This window comes from Bufo gargarizans, chromosome 2 (genome assembly GCF_014858855.1).
Source record: "Bufo gargarizans isolate SCDJY-AF-19 chromosome 2, ASM1485885v1, whole genome shotgun sequence".
Lineage (NCBI taxonomy): Eukaryota > Metazoa > Chordata > Amphibia > Anura > Bufonidae > Bufo > Bufo gargarizans.
In genome coordinates this window covers 150806494-150828156 of record NC_058081.1, presented here as the reverse complement: position 1 = coordinate 150828156, position 21663 = coordinate 150806494, and the positions used below count along the sequence as shown (strand labels likewise).

At 42.1% G+C, this 21663-nt stretch overlaps 2 protein-coding genes across 5 annotated transcripts in view; one reads left to right on the top strand and one right to left on the bottom strand.

Moving 5' to 3' along the window:
- Window positions 1–10866, top strand: part of PDE8A (phosphodiesterase 8A) — a 277995-nt gene extending 267129 nt beyond the window's left edge. For all 4 annotated transcript variants that reach the window (XM_044279587.1, XM_044279585.1, XM_044279584.1 and 1 more), the window contains exons 16-22: window positions 43–178; window positions 1610–1808; window positions 3832–4049; window positions 5448–5580; window positions 6747–6914; window positions 7194–7323; window positions 9384–10866. In XM_044279587.1, the coding sequence (XP_044135522.1) occupies window positions 43–178; window positions 1610–1808; window positions 3832–4049; window positions 5448–5580; window positions 6747–6914; window positions 7194–7323; window positions 9384–9490 (1091 nt within the window). In that variant the 3' untranslated portion in view covers window positions 9491–10866. The remainder of the gene's footprint in view (window positions 1–42; window positions 179–1609; window positions 1809–3831; window positions 4050–5447; window positions 5581–6746; window positions 6915–7193; window positions 7324–9383) is intronic.
- A 9084-nt stretch (window positions 10867–19950) lies between these two features.
- The window catches only part of FSD2 (fibronectin type III and SPRY domain containing 2), a 77796-nt gene continuing 76083 nt past the window's right edge, over window positions 19951–21663 (bottom strand). Inside the window, exon 13 of the mRNA XM_044283261.1 lies at window positions 19951–20297. Coding sequence (XP_044139196.1) covers window positions 20285–20297 — 13 coding nt within the window. The 3' untranslated portion in view covers window positions 19951–20284. The remainder of the gene's footprint in view (window positions 20298–21663) is intronic.

Sequence of the window (21663 nt, the reverse complement as noted above, 5' to 3'; positions counted from 1 at the left end):
TACCTTAATATCCATTGCTTTTCTGTTATCTCCTCTAAGCAGAAGTCCATCCGTCTTCTGGGCACTTGATCTCATCTCTCTCCCTTACTGACATCCCACCTCGGATAGCTCAAGCAATGGAGAATGAAGAAGACTGGGAATTTGATATCTTTGAATTAGAGGCTGCCACTCATAAAAGGTAAGGCTCCTGCTTCCATATTAGCTTTGATGGCCGCCCATATGAAACATTCTCAGGATTTATGAATACAATAAAACTCCTTTTAATCTGGCAGCGCAGGACTTGATGGTTGATATTCTGGATCACTGTTGATCTTAGAAGCGTATATGTCATTTATTGTAATGGTTGAGAGCCTCACTTAGAAGGCATCTGTGTTCTACTAGAACAGCGCCACTCTTTTCAGTAGACTGCGAGCGGTATTGCAGCTGAGCTATAGCACCCCACACATTCTCTGGACAGAGTGGCACTGCTTCTAGTAGAAAGCAGCCATGTTTTTCCGGTAAACTACCACCCCCTTTGGGCAAGAATTGATTTGTTATTAGATCCTCCCAATTTAGTCTAACTAATCTACAGGTATAACATGGCGTGGCCAAGCGCAGTGTCCTGCTTGCTTTCCATCTGCAATGGGGTAGGAGATTATGACATATCACAGTAAAGAAATATAAGCTAGAAAGTGTGATTTAAAATAATAAAAATGACCCCAGTCCATTAACATAGCGATGCCTTTTTGGATCCTCTTTTGCAGATTTCGTAGATGGCACTGGATGTGGCACATTTCGTGATAAGTCAGTGGGGTTTGTTGGGCTCGCTAGGGTTGGTCATGCAAGTAGAAGCCACACAGTGAATATGAGCAGAGCCTACTGCTGACCATTAGATAACTGCTGACTGCCATTCCTCCTTGGCCCCCAAACACATGCATGCTGGCTATATCGTGCACGTGTTCTCAATGGGGAGAGGGGAACAAGCTGCTTCCTGTCACCTCTGGCGCTGGCTTATATCCAGTGAGAAATAAAAATTGGGCACATTGAAATTTAACATGCCCAGCTCTACTTTCCTCTGACATCTACCATCTGGGAGAGCCTGGATATCACTTTATGCATTAAGTGATTGTCGGGTTTGGCCGACATTCATCTAACGTATATGGCCACCCTAAAGTTTTTTTCCGGTTCTTTTATGTCGATTGCTTCAGAATAAGCCATTAATATCTGATTGGTGAGGATCAATACCCCACAATCAGTAACTCCTGGGTCAGAAGTCATGAGAACAATGTGGCAGTGCCCAGTTCTGCCAACTACACAACATAAATGGAGCTGTGTAGTTCCATTGCCGGAGATACCGCAGGACAGCTGATTAGTAGGGTGCACAGTGTCGGACCCCCACATCCTGAGGATAGGCCGTCAGTATAAGAGGACCGGAGAACCACCTTACGTCCACCAATAATATAGATGTTTGTATGTATTGCTTTCCAAAGCTTGTTGGAGTTTTATTTTGTAATAAATTGTGTCCACTCTATACCAATAAGATACAGTTTTTTCCTACATTATGTCATATGTTAAGTGGCTTCCTATTCTTCCACCCTTTTGAATGAATCACTTTGCTCTTTCCATGCAGGCCTTTAGTTTACCTTGGCCTTAAACTGTTTGCTCGGTTTGGGGTTTGTTCATTCCTGAACTGCTCAGAAGTTACTTTGAGGTCCTGGCTGCATGTCATTGAGTCAAACTACCACGCCGGCAATGCATACCATAATTCAACCCATTCTGCCGACGTCTTACATGCCACTGCTTACTTCCTGTGCAAAGAGAGGGTGAAGGTAAGGACGTGCCCGATATTGCTGGACATCTAATATATGCCTCTGTAATGTATTGCTGATATTAAAGGTGTTCTCTGGGAATAATTTAAAATGGCTGCCGTCAACCTGTCCTAGACTGTTAGCAGGACTGATTGCCTCTCCCTACAGGGCTAAGGTCTAGGGGGTGAGGTCTCGGTACACACTACACTCTCGCACTTGTATATACTACATATTGGTGAGTCTTCCTATCATAGGCAGGATCACATCATTATCATCTATTGTTGAGCAGTACAGTGGGTAATAAGACCCCGGACCCTCACCATCCTAGACATTTCTGCAAGTGGAGACCACCAGTCCTACTCTCATTTTAGGACAGGTTGCTGGCGACCATTTTAACTCATTCCCAGTGAACCCCTTTAACATGATTGCTCCGAACATACTGAAAATGATCGGCCTGTAGCATACACGGTATCCTAGTCAAGCTACATTCATCCCTTTCCTGGTTAGTGCTGGAAACTGTCAACAAGTTTGTTGTCAAACGTCTCTCTGACAGTTTAGCGGAGCTCCTATAATGCAGTGCGACATTTCAATTAAAGCCTGCAAATCATGAATGCATTATAATTAGGGCTGCAATCTGAGATCAGTGCTAGAGAAGTAATGTCACAGATTTACAAAGGTTCTCAAAGTCTATGAATACTTTAAAGTAGCTAATAACTTGGGCTGGGTGCACACTGTATTTAGCCCTCTGCTGCAGTATACATTTGAATACCCGAAATCTGCTTTCAAATGTCGACAGCAATGGGTATGTTCACTTCAGTGAGGCAAACTTATGCCAAAGGAATCATCTTTGGACTCCATTTGACCTGGTTGCTGTCCGTTTCCATATTTTTCCCAGATAGAACCACTTGAGGCGGGTTTAGACGGGCGATGCAGTGGCCGATTGTCGGGAAGGAAGCGTTCCTTCCTGACAGTTGACTGCTTGCTCAGTGAAGGAGACCGCTGCATTTACACGTAGCGATCTCCTTCACGGTATGAGGACGAGGGATCGCTGCGGTTTCTGAGCAGCAGATCACTGTTTAGACCAAACGATCTGCTGCCCAGAAATCATTGATGTGCCTGCACGAATGACCGGATCCCCCGATGAACGAGCGTTCCGCTCATTCATTGGGGGATCGGCAGCACATTTAGATGGCCAGATTATCGGTAACGAGCTTTTGCAGAAACGGTCGGTTCATCTAAAATTGGTTTATCTAAATCCACCATTAGTCTACAACTCTATTCTGTCCTGCAAAAAGATGGAAGCAAACAGCAGGCTGGTCAAACAGATAAATCTTTTGGGCTTTGTTTGCCTCATTGAAGCAAATAGATCCGTCGCAGTATATGTTTACAGGTACTCAAATGTGTACCCGATGGAAAGCACAGCAGAGGAGTAACATGCAGAGGGAACCCCGCCAAGTAACAGTATACGCAGTCCCTCAAGATACAATACTAATTGGTTCCAGGATAACCATTGTAACTTGAAACCACTGTAACTTGAGTAATCAGTTCCAAAGCCCCAAAATGTAATTTAAGATAAGAAAAAAATGTAGATTTTAGACAAATAAGCAGATAACTAAGACAGATGTAACAAGTCCTTACATATAACAGTTGGGAATAGCTTCTAACTAGCAACTAATCCAGCTCTTTTACCAGAGAAGTGCCTTTGATGGGTGGGATCTCAGTCTGAGGCATTGTATGTTGAGTCTAGTTTCAGCTTACGATGGGTCAGAGAAGACCATTGTATGTTGAAAATATTGTATCCTGCGGCCATTGTATCTTGAGGGATCACTGTATACATTGTGGGAATGTTCTGTTTGGATTTTTACAGTCTGACATTATCATTTATATGTAGTGTATATGGGAGAATGTACTCCTTACTATATACTGTCACAGAGGTGGTAAACGGATGAGGCCGAGGTCAGGGAATTCTTCAAAATGCAGCGTAGGGTGTCCATTATTGCTTATAGATAAGATGCCATATTAATGCTGTGACCTGTCTATTTAGCAAAGCCTGGACCAGATCGATGAGGTTGCTGCTCTTATTGCGGCCACGGTTCACGATGTCGATCACCCTGGAAGAACAAATTCCTTCCTGTGCAATGCTGGGAGTGAACTGGCCATCCTATACAATGATACGGCAGTGCTGGAAAGCCATCATGCTGCACTGGCATTTCAGGTGACGACAAGAGATGACAAGTGCAATATATTCAAAAACATGGAAAGGTAAGACCGCCAGTAACAATGCAGAATAGATAGCATGCAACTTACCTTTATATCATGGATGAATCTCTTCATTTTGGTTTGTTTTAATTTTAAATAGAATCTCAGCCTTCTAATGTATTTTTGGCAGTGGTGACATTCCCATGTCTAAGCAAGTGCTCAGTTAAGTTGCGCCTAGCTTGATCCCAAATGGTCGATATGGCAATCTGTATCTATTTTCTATAATACAGATAAAATAATGGGGTACATTTTATCAAAACTGGTGTAAAGGAAAACTTGCTTAGTTGTCCACAGCAACCAATCAGATTTCACCTTTCATTTTGGAAAATAAACGGTGAAATCTGATTGGTTGCTAAGGGCAACTAAGCCAGTTTTTCTTTACACCAGTTTGATAAATCTCCTCCAGTATGTTTAAAGGTTATAGACACCTTTGCATGTTGAGTGCATTATATGTATTATGACATAAAACCTTTCTGTAATTAGTTTTAATTGGCATTTTTCAACAGTTTTATTTCTGCAGCCTTCATTTATTACAATATACTGCATGCTGCTTAATTCCATTCAATCTGTTGGCTGCCTATTCAGGCCCCTTTACACAGGCCAATTTTGCAGGCAGTTGACATTAAGGAAGCGCCCTTCCTGCCAAGCGCCTGCTCATCAGTGAAGGAGACCACTGCAATTACATGCAGCAATCTCCTCCACAGTATGGGGAGGAGTGATTGCGAATGCCATTGTTCATCCCCATACAGCCTTGTTGTTTACCAGCAGCAGCAACACGATCTGCTGCCGGCAAACAGCGATTTCGGTGACCGCCTGAAATAGTCGGCACCTTTACATCGCCTGATAATTGCTAACAAGCCTTCCTATGATCACTCTTTCTGGTGGATTCTCGGTCAGTGTAAAAGGCCCTTTAGTTCTGTCTCCATTCCCTCTCTCTATCCTCCCCTTAATGATTATCTATACTCGCATCAAACAAAATCAGCTCAAATCAAATCTAAGCTTTGATACGTGTTCAGGAGGCTGACCGGAATCAAGCAGCTTGCAGTGTATTGTAATGCATACAGGCTACAAAAAACTGCTAAAATGTTTTATTAAAACCAATTGCAAAATGTTTTATTAGCAGGATTACAGGTTGGACTTGATGAACTTTTGTCTTTTTCCAACCTTAACAACTATGTAACCTACAATACACTAAAAACATAGAAAGGTTAACTTTCATGACTTTGCAAAGATATCAGGGAATTGCTAATGAAATAACTGAATATATTCGTTTAGGCTGTCTGACCAAAGGGCACCAAGGAGCCCATAGCCAAATGTTCTTTGATCTCTATGTATTTTTAGCAATATGTGTTTAGTATACATATGTACATTTACCTGTTTTATGTTGTGTTATCTAAACAGAAACGAATACCGCACTTTGCGGCAAGCGATTATCGACATGGTTTTGGCAACAGAAATGACAAAGCACTTTGAGCATGTCAACAAGTTTGTCAACAGCATCAATAAGCCATTAGCTGCACTAGAGGAGAATGGGGTAAGCAGAGCTGTGACGTTTTACCTTCCTATAAAATATTCCATGGATGTTGCTGATCTATCATCGGCCCTGAATGAGTTTTTACAAGAAGTAGACTAGTGGAGAGCACTGCAAAGTCAGCTATGATAATGAAGCCTGGAATGATGGAAACCATTACTTTTTGCTTTGGTGTTTTAAGTTGACAAGTGTAGAGTTTGCCCATGATGTATAGAAGCAAAGTCATTGAATGTATGTTATATTTGGGACAACCATCCATGGATGTGTTACCCTCTGCCCCATCATCGAGTTCAAGTTCTATGCATTGAAATTTGGTGGTATCTGCAAATGAAATGTTTGATGTACTAGAGATCTCCAGTATTCTGACATTTTGTAGGTTAGACTCACATCTGCCTCATGGTCTTCCAGTAGTACCTGCAGAGGAGCAGTCGACCGGAATCATCATATCCAGCATAGCCAGACACCACTGGTCCTCGCCTGATCTCTATTCACTATAATGGGATTAGTTGGGTGTCTGGCAAGATTTTAGGATTTCTGCAGGAAAAAAAATTGCTGCATGCAGGGTTATTTCTCTAGCAGAAAGTCTGCATTTATGCCAGAAACCCGACTGATCCCATTATGGTGAGTGGGGATCCGACTATGTGGAAGAATACTGTAATTCCGGTAGACTGCTACCGGTATTCCGGCAGACAGAATACCATAATGCAGATGTGAACCTAGTGTTAGCAAATTCTCAAAAACTTGAGCTATATATCATTGCATGGCTTCCTTTCACATTGATGCTTTTCTTTCCAGTGTTCTGCTCCGTTATAGGAGCAGAACAATGAGATAACAGAAGCGCCAGGTCCGTTGCTTGACTGACATGAATAGTTTCTGATGGACTAATTGACTATGATGGGGTCCATCAGGTTTCCATCAAGGAGCCAGACAATATAGCACAGCATGCTGCACTATTTTGTCCAGTATTATAACAGCTATCAGCGAACCCTATTATTGCTAAATGACATCAGCTCATGGTCCACTCTCTTGTTGGACCTTAAATGATCTAGATTTTTACAGGCTCCTGGCAGTGGGAAGGTGTCTCCTCAAGAAGTCTCCATGTAGTTATTACATATGCTAATGCTAGTTAGTTTTTTCTTTTTTTTCTCTGACCCCTTCCATTTATGTAGGGAAACATCAGTGATGATGAGTCTGTCAAAAACATTCTGACATCTCCAGAAAATCGAATACTAATAAAGAGGATGCTTATCAAGTGTGCAGACATCTCCAATCCATGCCGAGCACTAGAGCAATGCATTGAGTGGGCTGGCAGGATATCAGAAGAGTATTTTGCACAGGTACGTTAGAACTTGTAGCCTTGTCTGGAACTGTATGGAGTCTTTGACGCATGTCTGATAATGTTTGGCGGGATTTCCATTGATGAGAACAGACGATGATCGTCAGAAACAATCAGCGTTTGGCGCAGATTTATCCTTCTGTCTGTTCTCCCCAAACATTATCAGTGAGTGCACTCTTGTGTCCATATTAGCAAATAGGTGATTTCTGATGTAAATTGGATGATTCCTTTCAAATCTGAATTTCATACTTTTTTTCTTGAATAATTTTTTATTTTCTAGACAGATGAAGAGAAGCGGCAGGGGTTGCCTGTGGTAATGCCCGTGTTTGACAGGAATACGTGCAGTATTCCTAAATCTCAGATCTCATTTGTGGATTATTTTATCACCGACATGTTTGATGCATGGGATGGTAAGATCTGCTCATTAAATGTTTATCCTCTCCTGTTTTTTATTTACTTTATATTTATTTATTGTTTCTGTATAAAGCAGTTTGCAGCAATGTATCATCCTCTCTCCTGTCCTGGTATCCAGCTTAAATCCTCTTACCTACACTGATATATTGAAACAGGCTGTGGCAGGACAACGTATGTTCAAGCTTTCAGCATCTACGTCTATGCACTAACCCTGGGTTCACACCTGAGTGTTTTACAGCGCGTTCAAACGCGCTGTAAAACGCTTAAGACATGAAAACCAATGCTTCCCTATGGGAAGGGTTCACACCTGGGCGTTTTACAGCGCGTACGAACGCGCTGTAAAACGCCCGACGCTCAAACAAGTACTTGAGCTTCTTTGGGGCGTTTTGACGCGCGTTTGTGGCCATAGGACACTGCAGTCAATGACACAAACGCGCGTCAAACGCGCGTTTACTATTACAAAAAACGCGCGTTTGAGGAACGCTCAGGTGTGAACCCAGGGTAAAACATTTCCATTTACTGACAGCAAGCAGCGATCTTGAAATTGTGAGGGATTGAAACACAGTTTATTAGACTGGCATGATTTTTTTATTTTTATTTTTATTCGGATTCTTCCAAGCTTTATTTTTGTGTTGTTCAATTATGGAGAATAAAGGAGAGCAGAGATAGGGGGAGACAGAGTGACTTTTCCAGGCAATTTGAGCACTTTCAAAATTATTTGGATCCGAATCGGATGGCATGCATGATTTGGCCGAATTGGATCAGAAACACATTTTGAGCAATTTGCTCATCTCTTTTACTTATATTTTTTTTTTTTTTTTTATATATACTATAATTAGGAGGGTTTCAATGGTGCGCCATCAGCCAGAGCAGAGCCACCAAGAAAAATTCCCTTTACTGGCAGACAGCACAGAGATGTATCACATGCTTAGGCCTCATGCACACGGCCGTTGTTTGGGTCCGGATCAGAGCCGTCCCCATTTACTTCAATGATGCCGCAAAAGATGCGGACAGCACTCTGTGTGCTGTCCACATCCGTTGCTCCATTTCGCGGCCCCGCTAAAAAAATATAACATGTCCTATTCTTGTCCGCGCTTTGCGGACGGGAATAGGCATTTATATTGATGGCCGTCCATTCCGCAAATTGCGGAAGGCACACGGGCGGCTTCGTTTCTTTAAGGATCTGCTGTTTGCGGACCGCAAAATACTGAACGGTCGTGTGCATGTAGCCTTACCATGTAATACTACATTTCTGCTGCAGGGGAAACTTGCCACTGTTTGCAGTTTTACCTGCCAGACCCATGGCAAGGATCTGATCAGTGGAGTAACTTTCCTTTACAGTAGGGGTTGTCTTATTGAGACATTCCTTTAAAGGGGGTGTCTCCCACATTGATGGCATATCACTAGGATGTGCCATCCATGTCAGATAGGTGGCGGTTCCACCTTTGGGACCCTGAAGTGAAGGAGAGCGCACTGCGCACACACAGCGTGCTCTCTATTCACTAGTATGGGATCAGCAAAAATAGTCAAGCAATTGGAAGTCCCATAGTGGTGAATGCAGAGCGCACAGTGCCGTCATCACTATGGGACTGCCAGAAGTAGCCAAACCAGAGCTCCGCTATTTTCAGAACTCTCATAGCGGTGAACAGAGGGTGGCCACACTTGCATGGTGCAGTTTCTTCACTTCGGGGGGCCTGTTCTGGAGATGGTACTTGATGTACTGCATAGTAGTCTGTGTGTAGCCTAATGCAGGTTAATAGCTAGAACAGGGGTCAGCAACCTCCGGCACTCCAGCTGTTGTGAAACTACAACTCCCATCACGCACACTTACTCAGATGTTCTCAGAACTCCCATAGGAGTGATTGTAACATGATGGGAATTGTAGTTTTAGAACAGCTGGAGTGCCAGAGGTTGCTGACCCCCTGATCTAATCGTCAGACTATACAGTATCTTTGAGTGTAACATTCCTCTTTTCCTCACATTGTTTGATACTCATAATTGTAAAATGTGACACCTTAAGAACAATTTCTGAAATGTCGCCTTTTTTTGTTTGCAGCATTTGCTGACTTGCCGAATTTAATGCAACATATGGATAACAATTTCAAATATTGGAAATCACTAGATGAAAGACAGCTGAAAACTCTGCGACCGCCCCCCGAATAGCATATTCTAGCACCCACTACCACCTCTCAGCCAATGAAGCCCTCCCTCACAAGGGGTCCAATTAGTTTTGGTTTACTCATCGTTGCCAGAACCTGCTTCTTCATCCTACAGGATGTTCATGTAACAAGGATTGTCAGGTCAATAGATACCTCCAGTACCTGCAGTAAACTTCGATATAAAAATATCTTAAAAAAAAAAAAAAGGCCTTTTGCATTAACTTATCTCACAAGTTAAATTACACTGGATTGCTGCAATATATGTACTGACGGGTTCTACACAAAATATCAGTTAATTTTCTTCATACCTGTATGAAAAACCTTGAAGATTCCTTGGATAAAAGTTTTTTCTTCAAGAGATTTGTTCAGAAAAACAAATGGACTCAAACCTGCAAGTGAAGGAAAATCATCTTTGGTGTCTCGTGGATTTTAAGAGAACACTCTGCTTTTTTTTTAAAGCACTTATAGTTGTAACAATCAACACATTAAATGCACTCTTTATGAAGGAGTTTTTGATCTCTGAAAAATAGATCTACTCTATTTTTTAATATCACAGAAGGGGCAATCATTCACCTCTGCACACTACTGATAGGGAGCTTTCTCAAGGCTGTTTAGTAGCAAATTGTATAAAATACACAGAACTTGATCATTAGCATCTATGATTAAAATATGTTTTATTTATTTTATTAGATGTTCAATATTTTCTATGAATTTATAAAAATAAAAGACAAAAAACAAAACAAAAAGCCAAAGCCAACTCTAGATGCATTACAGATTCTCACGATTCCTAGTCATTACCATTATTAGATTTTAAGCCTTTCTTTTCATAATCTAAATCCATGAATATTATCAAGTCCCATAGTTGTTTTGCACTGTACGACTCACGTGGATGGTAAAGTTTTGATTTACGTTGATTTTCTTTTTCCTTTTCTTGATCATGATGATGCAGAGGATTCTGTTGCTTTGGATTTCGTGCCACAGGAGGGACATTTTAGACTATTTAATTTGGTGATGGCCCTGTTTCACACATCAGTTGATTTTACCCTGTGATGCCAGTGGGCGCCAGGAGTTGCTATGCAATGTGTTGGCAGGTCCACTGGCTCTTCAGGGAAAGGACAGTTCACGCTCTCCTCTCCCTCACTTTCGCAGTTTGGTTCCCTATCAGGAGTCTGCCTTATTTTCTACAATATTTCTACAATGCATTCCACAGCAAAGATGGAGGGAGAGTAAAATATATTTAAACATTTTATAGCTTCTCTATTTTTTATTTTTTTTTGCAAGGGCATTCCTTTACTCCAGTTTGGTAAGGTATGTACCTTCACAAAATAAATAAGACATTCACAATAAGCACCAGTTACAATAAAATGTATATTTTATGAATTGTCAACTGTTGGTATTTTTCTTTTTGGCTTCTTTGTAGAGGTATCATCATTGTATCATTTTTAAGCAGAGTTCCCTATTGTTAGTTGGAGAGCCACATGCATACATAATAGGTGGAGTGGGTCCACATTAAAGGCTAAGAACACCTTTGGAGAATTATTTTTTTTATCATTGTGTTTTTTTTTTTTCATTTTTGGAAAATCATTACAGCTAAGGCTACTTTCACACTCGCATTTGGTGTATTATCTGAACGGATCCGTCTGTGCAGATCCATGACAGATCCGTTCAGATAATACAACCGCCTGCATCCGCTCAGAATTCGATCTGTTTGTATTATCTTTAACATCCAAGACGGATCCGTCTTGAACACCATTTAAAGTCAATGGAGGACGGGTCCGTTTTCTATTGTGTCAGTGAAAACGAATCTGTCCCCATTGACTTACATTGTGTGTCAGGACTGATCCTCCAGAGCAGAATGGAGGCAAACTGATGCAGTCTGAGCGGATCCTTTTCCATTCAGAATGCATTAGGGCAAAACTGATCTGGTTTTGGACCGCATGTGAGTGCCCTGAACTGATCTCACAAACGGAAAGCCAAAACGCCAGTGTGAAAGTAGACTAAATTTGTATCAAACTGAAAAGAATATGCCATAAAAGGGTTTTGCAAGATTTTTCTAACTGACCTATCCTCCACATAGGTTATGGGTATCTGATCGGTGCGGGTCCCCTGACTATCAAAAGGCACTGCCACTCGCAGTAGTGCCGCTGACCTTCTCGCAGCTTTCCCTAGGCCATGTGATGTCACATTCATTGGTCACATGGGTGAGGCACAGCTCAGCCCCATTGAAGTGATTGGGACTGAGTTGCAATACCAAGCACAGCCACTATACAGTGTACGGCGCTGTGCTTGGTGAGCAGAAAGAAGGCCATGGTGCTACTGCCAGAAACGGTGCCTTCTCAAACAGCTGATCAGCAGCAGTCCCATGATCAGTTCAAAAATCTTGGAAAACCCTTTAAATGAGTATTTGTTAGGAGTTGAGAGATAAGGGATACAGATTGAGCTGTCAGAGCAGCTCCCTGACGGATTCAGTGTAAAACAGAAAGATACACTGAAAGTGAAGGGTGTAGAACAAAAACTGTTGAAAATTTGAAATAAAGACCAAATTTTAGCCCAAAATGAGTAGAATGCAATAATTAAAAAAATTGCCTCAAAGGTGTCTGTAGCCTTTATGTAACTAAAATGGTGGATTTATAAACCGTGCCTTACACAGGCTAAAACTAGAGTAGAGCGGCAGAAACTGTTGGAAATTTCTTAGTGGCACACTTAGAATAATACATTTGATGCAGCTGGCGGTACACTTCTCTTGGTTGATATACTTTACACCACTATATATGGACTCTCAGTGATGGATTCCATCATTTTTGACAGAAAAAAATAGTGCTAATGTTCCAGTCAAACTGGTGGACTCCAGGCCCGAACCTGATGGACTCTACTATAAGTCAGTGGGATATGTCGAGCGCCGGTGGTGTCCATACAGAAGCTACAATGCTAAGTACAGAGGCTTACCTCCTACACCGTGTACTTTACAACTCAAATCGCTAGAAAGCATAATGACATTGTATAAATCTATTTCAGGTATATTGCTACGTGACACGGTTTTCAGGATCATTCCTTACTCTAGTTTCCATGACAACCATGTCATTGATGCTAAGGAGTAGCTCATCTGTATGAATAAAAGATGACATTTCCTTTAAGGAAATGCAGAAATGATGTCTGCAAGTGATGGTGAGAAAAGCATAGGAATTTTGAATGGATACGGTAGAAAAAAAATCTCAAATTGTCAAAGGAAATCAAGTTGAGTAGGTTATTAACTGGAAGCAGCGCACACGATGACAGTGCTCCAATCCACTTAAGACATTGGTGTCCGGCGTGCATTTGCCTCATTCATCCGCACAAGCAAAAATATAATATAATTTAATAGCCAGGGCTTTCACAAGCGGTCCAAAACGGATCAGTTTGGCCCTAATGCATTCTGAATGGATAATGATCTGCTCAGAATGCATCAGTTTGCCTCCGTTCTGTCTCTATACCGCTCTGGAGGTGGACACCAAAACGCTGCTTGCCTGTCCGTCTGACGAAACTAAGCCAAACTGATCCGTCCTGACACACAATGTAAGTCAATGGGGACGGATCAGTTTTCTATGGCACATTCTGGCACAATAGAAAACTGATCCGTCCCCCATTGACTTTCAATGGTGTTCAAGACTGATCAGTTTTGGCTATGTTACAGATAATACAAACAGATCCGTTCTGAACGGATGCAAACGGTTGTATTATCTGAACAGATGCGTTTGTGCAGATCCATGACAGATCCACACCAAATGCGAGTGTGAAAGTAGCCTTAGTTGTCATGCACCGATTACCTCTAACTCCCCTCCCCCTCTCAATTTGGTACAGCCATAAGTTTACATCGCTAGAACGCTTGTACATACCTTGAATGGTTGTGTTTGCATTTTGGATCATCTAGTAATGCAGTACGATAGGACAAGTAGGTTGATCTTCATCATTTTCACAAATGAACAATCCATTTTGACCAACGGTGATCAATACTTTTTATTGCTAAATGTTTTAATCATTTACACCGATGAAAAATAATAATTTCAAATGCTAATGAATTACAAAGAGCTGCATGCTTCACAAACACAATGCAGGGGGCCCTCCTCCACCTCCCGCCGGGCCCGATCCCCGTGATCGTTAACACCACAATAGTTTCCTAAATTCATTGATAAATTCCCGCATCGACTCTTCTGATACTGCCCTCCTATGTAATAAGTTAGGATAGGCCCCTCTGTCAAGATTTGACTGCCAGCCTACCTCATCTGCCAACACACTCATATATTGCTATGGGGAGAATGGATGATTACCAGGCTATATGCAGTAATTGTGCATTTTTATTAAAGGTTTATTTCCATTTTGACCTTTCAGTGTAGCAAATGCCGTTTTGGTAATTTTGGAGTTATGGAAACAGACTAGCTCCCATTCACTGATGGGGCAGTTACTGAAACAGTATACCACAACCTGCTTAGCTGTTTCTGGAATCACTGACCGCCCAGTTATTCCCATCTCACCCTCAAAAGCCTGACATGAGATTAACCCTTAAAAGGGTTGTACAAGGGGTGCTCAATAAGTTATCTACCCGAATATGAAAGCAACATTTGCTGAGAAAATTAAACTTGCTGCTTTTCAATGTAATCCCCCTTGACTTCACCACACTTAATGCACTTCGCCTCCAGTGATCGGATGCCCTCAGAATAAGAAGACTTCTTGCTGCAGGAACCCTGTTACCATCTCATCAACTGCATTATCATCAGAAAATTGTTGCCCACGAAGAAATTTCTACGGGTTCCGAAAGAGAAAGTAATCACTGGAAGCCAGGTCTGGACTGTAGGGTGGATGGTTAAGCTCCATGAAGCCACATTCCCTGATAGCAGCTTGTGATTTATGAGACTTGTAAGCTGGTGCTTTGTCGTGAAGCAGCAAAGGTCTATCCAGTAATTGTTGTCTTGCCAATTTCTTTCGAGTTGGTGATCCCTTGTGCTTCTATTGCATGGAATCTTGTTCGGTCTCTGGATAATTGTGGTTGACCTAAGTTTGACCACTCGTAATTATGCAAGAATAAAGTCTGGATTTTCTCTAAGCATGTCCAAATTCTCTTGGCTAAATTGCTGGTGACAAATTTTTTGCTCAGGCGTCAACATTCATGGCACCCACCTGGAATATACTTTTTAAAAAAAAATTTATGTTAAGTCATTTTTATTAGCATTTTAATAATACATAAGTCCCCAACACCCACATACCCTCCCCCCACAAACCATCATTATCATGACCTCCATCTTCCATAACTTCCAACATTCGGCTACACCATCACAACCGTATAATAATTACAAAGGCACATGCCCTTTCCCTACAGTATTCCCCACAGAACATTGATAGCAGAACTGCAATCTTATAAAGGAATATACATTTGTTATCAGCCAGAACTTCCTTACATTACATAGCGTAGAAACATTCCATATATCCTGCAAGAAATCGCCAACCACGGAGCCAGATATGCACAGCAAGCAATAGTACCCTCACACTAATCCCAGACGGTATCTCTGAAGTTCCCTGGATGCCAGCGCGGGGGCATTAATCCAAGGAGTCCAGTGCTTTTCAAATTTGGCCATAGCACCCCTCTTCCTATAAACCCCTTGTTCCAAATTAAAGGGAACCTGTCACCAGTTTTATGGTGTCCTAACTAAGGGCAACATAAATACAGTTGTGTTCAAAATTATTCAACCCCCAATGCTGTAAAGGGTTTTAGGGAATTTAGTGTTCAATTGTAATTGTGTTCAGAATGAAATCTTACAAGGACTTTTTAAAGAACCAAATGCAACTAAAATGACATCAATTGTTTTTGTAATACAGTATTAAATGTTTTTTTTTGTGATTTCTTCATTGACACAATTATTCAACCCCTTAAAGACTACCACTCTTAAGAACAAAGGTTCATTCAAGTGTTTTCGATCAGGTATTGAAAACACCTGTGGATGTCAAGGAGCAGCAATCAAGCATAATAAGCACCAATTAGGCAGATTTAAAAGGACTGTGATACTCGGCTCCTTCTAGACATATACTGGTGTGTTTACAAACATGGTGAAGTCAAGAGAATGGTCCAGGAAGACAAGAGAAGAGGTGATTTCTCTTCACAGGAAGGGCAATTGCTATAAGAAGATTGCAAAGATGTTAAACATACCAAGAGACACCATAGGAAGCATCATTCGCAAATTCAAGGCAAAGGGCACTGTTGAAACGCTACCTGGTCGTGGCAGAAAGAAGATGCTGACTTCGACTGCTGTGCGCTACCTGAAGCGCAAAGTGGAGAAAAGTCCCCGTGTGACTGCTGAGGAACTGAAAAAAGATTTGTCAGATGTGGGTACTGAAGTTTCAGCTCAGACAATAAGGCGCACACTGCGTAATGAAGGCCTCCATGCCAGAACTCCCAGGCGCACCCCCTTGCTGTCTCCAAAGAATAAGAAGAGTCGACTGCAGTATGCCAAAAGTCATGTGGACAAACAACAAAAGTTTTGGGATAGTGTTCTGTGGACTGATGAAACAAAATTAGAACTGTTTGGGCCCATGGATCAACGCTATGTTTGGAGGAGGAAGAACAAGGCCTATGAAGAAAAGAACACCTTGCCTACTGTGAAGCATGGCGGGGGGGTCAATCATGCTTTGGGGCTGTTTTGCTTCTACAGGTACAGGGAAGCTTCAGTGTGTGCAAGGTACCATGAATTCTCTTCAGTACCAGGAGATATTGGATGAAAATGTGATGCAGTCCGTCACAAACCTGAGGCTTGGGAGACGTTGGACCTCTCAACAGGACAATGATCCCAAGCATACCTCCAAGTCCACTAGAGCATGGTTGCAGATTAAAGGCTGGAACATTTTGAAGTGGCCATCGCAGTCACCAGACTTAAATCCGATTGAGAACCTCTGGTGGGACTTAAAGAAAGCAGTTGCAGCGCGCAAGCCTAAGAATGTGACTGAAATGGAGGCTTTTGCCCATGAAGAATGGACGAAGATACCCGTAGATCGCTGCAAGACACTTGTGTCAAGCTATGCTTCACGTTTAAAAGCTGTTATAACTGGAAAAGGATGTTGTACTAAGTACTAAGATTGAATGTCACTTGGGGGTTGAATAAAACTGATTAATGATGTGAGCACAGAAAAGACATTTGTGGTTATTTCATTATAAATGTTGTTTCAAGTGCCTCTTTGATTGTAAACAAGATGACTGAAATGATCAAAATCAATGTCAAACTGGCCAAAACACTCAATTTCAGTGGGGGTTGAATAATTTTGAACACAACTGTACGTGACTGATTTTCTTAGCAAAATGCTGGGTCACTTTCTTTAATTGGCCCAGTCAATCTGCCAACATCTTGTATTGAAAAGCCCCAGCTGATAATGATGAGTCATGAATATTCATTGACAGTTTTTTTTCCATGATGAGCTGGGCGGCGCTCCAAAACGGCAGTTGGGGCGAGGCTGGCTGGGCGCAAGTGAAGCTGAAACACCACCCCTTGGGCAGAAAGAAGACGATTCTGTCAGGTTATAAAACATGAGTTTACTGTATTTATAAGGTGGACAGAGGGTATACTTATATGATTTTAATACACATTAGAAGACCTGTGCAGTCATATATATAGCTAAATATGCTTATTGGGCCTGTCAGTGTCCCTTTAAATTCCTGTACATCTGTAATCCTGACTGAGCATAATCCGTAGAGTAATCTACACGATCTATAGGGAGGAGAAACAATTGACTCCAATTAATAACCAGGCCAGAGTACCTGCCCAAAAGTGCCAGTCACATCCATAACTACTGGTAGGGATGCTCTAGCCTCGGCTAGGAACAGTAAGGCATCGTCCGCATACAATGCTATTTTCTCCTGAGACCCGCCTCGGTTAAACCCTATGATGCCAACATGACTCCGAACAATAGCTGCTAATGGCTCTATAGCCAGGGCAAATAGCAACGGAGATAGGGGGCAGCCCTGCCTGGTTCCCCTATAGAGCCAGAATCCTTCTGATAGACATCCATTCACCCGTACTCGAGCTGTAGGCCCACCATATAACAGCCGTACCCATGCTATGAAGTTATCCCCCAAACCAAATCTCTCCAGTACCTCCGACAAATACTCCCACATAATACTATCGAATGCCTTAGCAGCATCTAGGGAACAGATGACTCTATCCCCTGGGTTACCGGAATCTGCATATTAAGGTAGAGGTGTCGGATGTTAATCGCTGTAGATCTGTCCGATAAAAATCCTAACTGATCCATATGTACAATGGAGGAGATAACCTTAGAAAGGCGCAAAGCTAGCACCTTAGCCAATATCTTTATCTGAGAGTAACAATAAGATAGGGCAGTAGGAATCTGGAAGAAGCTGATTTTTCCCCGGTTTAGGGAGAACCACAATAATAGCCACTTGCATTGACGCAGGAAGCGACCCTGTCGCTGAGGCCTCCTGGTAAACCTTCAGCAGCTGGGGCAGTAAGATGTCTCCAAATTTCTTATAGATTTCTACCGGCAGCCCAACTGTACCTGGGGATTTATTATTTGCCATAGAGGCCACTACCTCCTCAATTTCCAGTAATTGTAGCGGGCCATTGAGATACGACTCTGACAACTTAGGCAAGGATACCCCATGCAAATACGCTGATATATCTTCCTTATTATAACCTAGACGTGATTGATACAAATCAGCATAAAAGGCACGAAACACCGACACTATGGCCACCTTTCTTTGCAAGGACACTCAAAAGCCTGCCATCCATGGATTCTGTCAGTGTTTTGATCTGTTCACCATCAACATTGCGTGCAGCAGCAACCACAGCCTCCCAGACACTGTTCAGAGAGGTGTACTGTTTTCCCTCCTTGTAAATCTCACATTTGATGATGGACCACAGGTTCTCAATGGGGTTCAGATCAGGTGAACAAGGAGGCCATGTCATTAGATTTTCTTCTTTTATACCCTTTCTTGCCAGCCACGCTGTGGAGTACTTGGACGCGTGTGATGGAGCATTGTCCTGCATGAAAATCATGTTTTTCTTGAAGGATGCAGACTTCTTCCTGTACCACTGCTTGAAGAAGGTGTCTTCCAGAAACTGACAGTAGGACTGGGAGTTGAGCTTGACTCCATCCTCAACCCGAAAAGGCCCCACAAGCTCATCTTTGATGATACCAGCCCAAACCAGTACTCCACCTCCACCTTGCTGGCGTCTGAGTCGGACTGGAGCTCTCTGCCCTTTACCAATCCAGCCACGGGCCCATCCATCTGGCCCATCAAGACTCACTCGCATTTCATCAGTCCATAAAACCTTAGAAAAATCAGTCTTGAGATATTTCTTGGCCCAGTCTTGACGTTTCAGCTTGTGTGTCTTGTTCAGTGGTGGTCGTCTTTCAGCCTTTCTTACCTTGGCCATGTCTCTGAGTATTGCACACCTTGTGCTTTTGGGCACTCCAGTGATGTTGCAGCTCTGAAATATGGCCAAACTGGTGGCAAGTGGCATCTTGGCAGCTGCACGCTTGACTTTTCTCAGTTCATGGGCAGTTATTTTGCGCCTTGGTTTTTCCACAAGCTTCTTGCGACCCTGTTGACTATTTTGAATGAAACGCTTGATTGTTCGATGATCACGCTTAAGAAGCTTTGCAATTTTAAGAGTGCTGCATCCCTCTGCAAGATATCTCACTATTTTTGACTTTTCTGAGCCTGTCAAGTCCTTCTTTTGACCCATTTTGCCAAAGGAAAGGAAGTTGCCTAATAATTATGCACACCTGATATAGGGTGTTGATGTCATTAGACCGCACCCCTTCTCATTACAGAGATGCACATCACCTAATATGCTTAATTGGTAGTAGGCTTTCGAGCCTATACAGCTTGGAGTAAGACAACATGCATAAAGAGGATGATGTGGTCAAAATACTCATTTGCCTAATAATTCTGCACTCCCTGTATGGGCAGAAGAACGGATCCGTCCTTCCGTCTTATGGATTCCGTTATAACCATGTTATGATGCAAAGCCATAATGGAATCCCTAACACTAGTGTGAACCCACCCTAAGTTGAACATATTCACGTTGACTAGATTGTAAGTAAAATGGTATATCCCTATGAGAAAGTCATAAAACAATGATCCATTGGTTTTTATGTTAGTTATTTAAAAAAATTAAATTGATGTTATGTTTCATTTTCAATATCTCTATCTACAGTATATATATTTTTTAAATCATACTGGCCACTAAGCCTAATGATAGGCATCATTTCTTGGTCTGTACAGATGACTCATCTCATTATCACTACATGCATATGTATAGTAGATAACAGGATCCACCATTCGCAATAGATTATATCACAGCCTATCTACTCACTCCTGACATCTGCACAGCTCGCGGACTGCAATTCACTCATGGCCATGTGCATGAGGCCTAAAACATAAGTATATAGTCTTGCTACATAAAATCCACAAGCTGAATTATTATATTTTATTGGAGTATTATACAGCAATGCAGCCACCTCATGCAGAAGATTCTGCAGGTTTCCAACAGTTCCTTTAAGGGCTTTCTATTTTTTAGGGCAAGGACAGGGACTGAGGAATTGGAATTCCATTATGTATCTTCAAACGTCCTGGTTTTTCCAAAGCAAAACATGGGTGCACTAGATGGCGGAACTGGCATTCAAATGTGTACAGGTGCTGGAGATTGTCAATGTTGAAAAATGCTAATCTTTCACAATCATAATCAAGCAAGATTCCAATCCTTAGTGGTGGTATAGATACCCGAATATCTGGCGACACACCGCAGTGTAAAAATTAATATCTGTGCCTGTGGGAAAAAATGATAAAAATAATTTAAAAAATATTCATTAAAATCATATTAATAAAACTGTCTGCAATACTGTCTGTGTAAGGGGTGTTCTGGTTATCTCTATACACAGGAACAAGGGATACCTATTAGGTCAGTAGGGTTCTGACCTCTAGAACACCAATGAGAATGGGGGACCTGTACCCTGTGGGGTCCCCCTTAAATGAATAGAGCGGCAGGTTAAGCAGGAACACTGCCACTCCCTTCAATCTGTATGGGGCTGCCAGAGACAGCCAAGTGATGTACTCCCTATCTGCGGCAGTACTATAAAGAATGAATGGAGCAGCTCAATGCATGCTCCATCTGGTGCTCTATTCATTTCCAGGGGTCCCATGTGGTAAAGGGCCCCCATTCTTGTGATCAAAACCCCCACTGGTCTGATGGTTTGATATCACCAGAATACCTGTTTGAGGCCTCTTTCACACGGGCGTTCTGGATTTTCTCTGGATGCGTTGCGTGTGCATTGCGGCGAGGAGGCACGCGATTGCAGTCAGTCTTGACTGTGATTGCGTTCCGATGTTTAGTTTTGTCCACACGAGTGCAATGTGAATGTGGTACCCAGACCTGAACCCGGACTTCTTCACTGAAGTTTGGGTTAGGTGTTCTATTCATTTTATTATTTTCCCTTATAACACGGTTATAAAGGAAAATAATAGCATTCTTAATACAGAATGCTTACTAAAATGCTTCTATCTTCATTCAGCAGGACCTGTGCTGACATCACCGTGCTCACCACGTGGTGAGCGCGATTACGTCAGCAAAGGTCCTTTTGCAGGTCCTAAAAGATGAAGAAAGAAGACGATGCCGGCTGCGTGATCAAGTGAATGGGGTGAGTTCATTACTTTTTAACCCCTCAAGCAACATTTTAGTAAACATTCAGTATTAAGAATGCTATTATTTTCCTTTATAACCATGTTATAAGGGAAAATAATACAGTAAATTGACTTTTATCAATTTACTAACATCATCTCCTAGCAACCATGCGTGAAAATCGAATTGCATCCGATTTTCACGCATCCCCATTCATTTCTATGGGGCCTGCGTTGCGTGAAAAACCCAGAATATAGAACATGCTGCGATGTTCACGCAACGCACAAGTGATGCGTCAAAATCACTGCTCAGCTGCACAGCCCCATTGAAGTGAATGGGTCCAGATTCAGTGCGGGTGCAATGCGTTCACCTCACGCATTGCACCCGTGCAGAATTTTCGCCCATGTGAAATACAAGCAAGAGAAGCTGAGCAGATCGATATATATATATTTGTGGTCGTGGCTACAGGAAGCGGACCCCAACTAACAAAAATACCTGAAAACTAAAGCTAGTATCT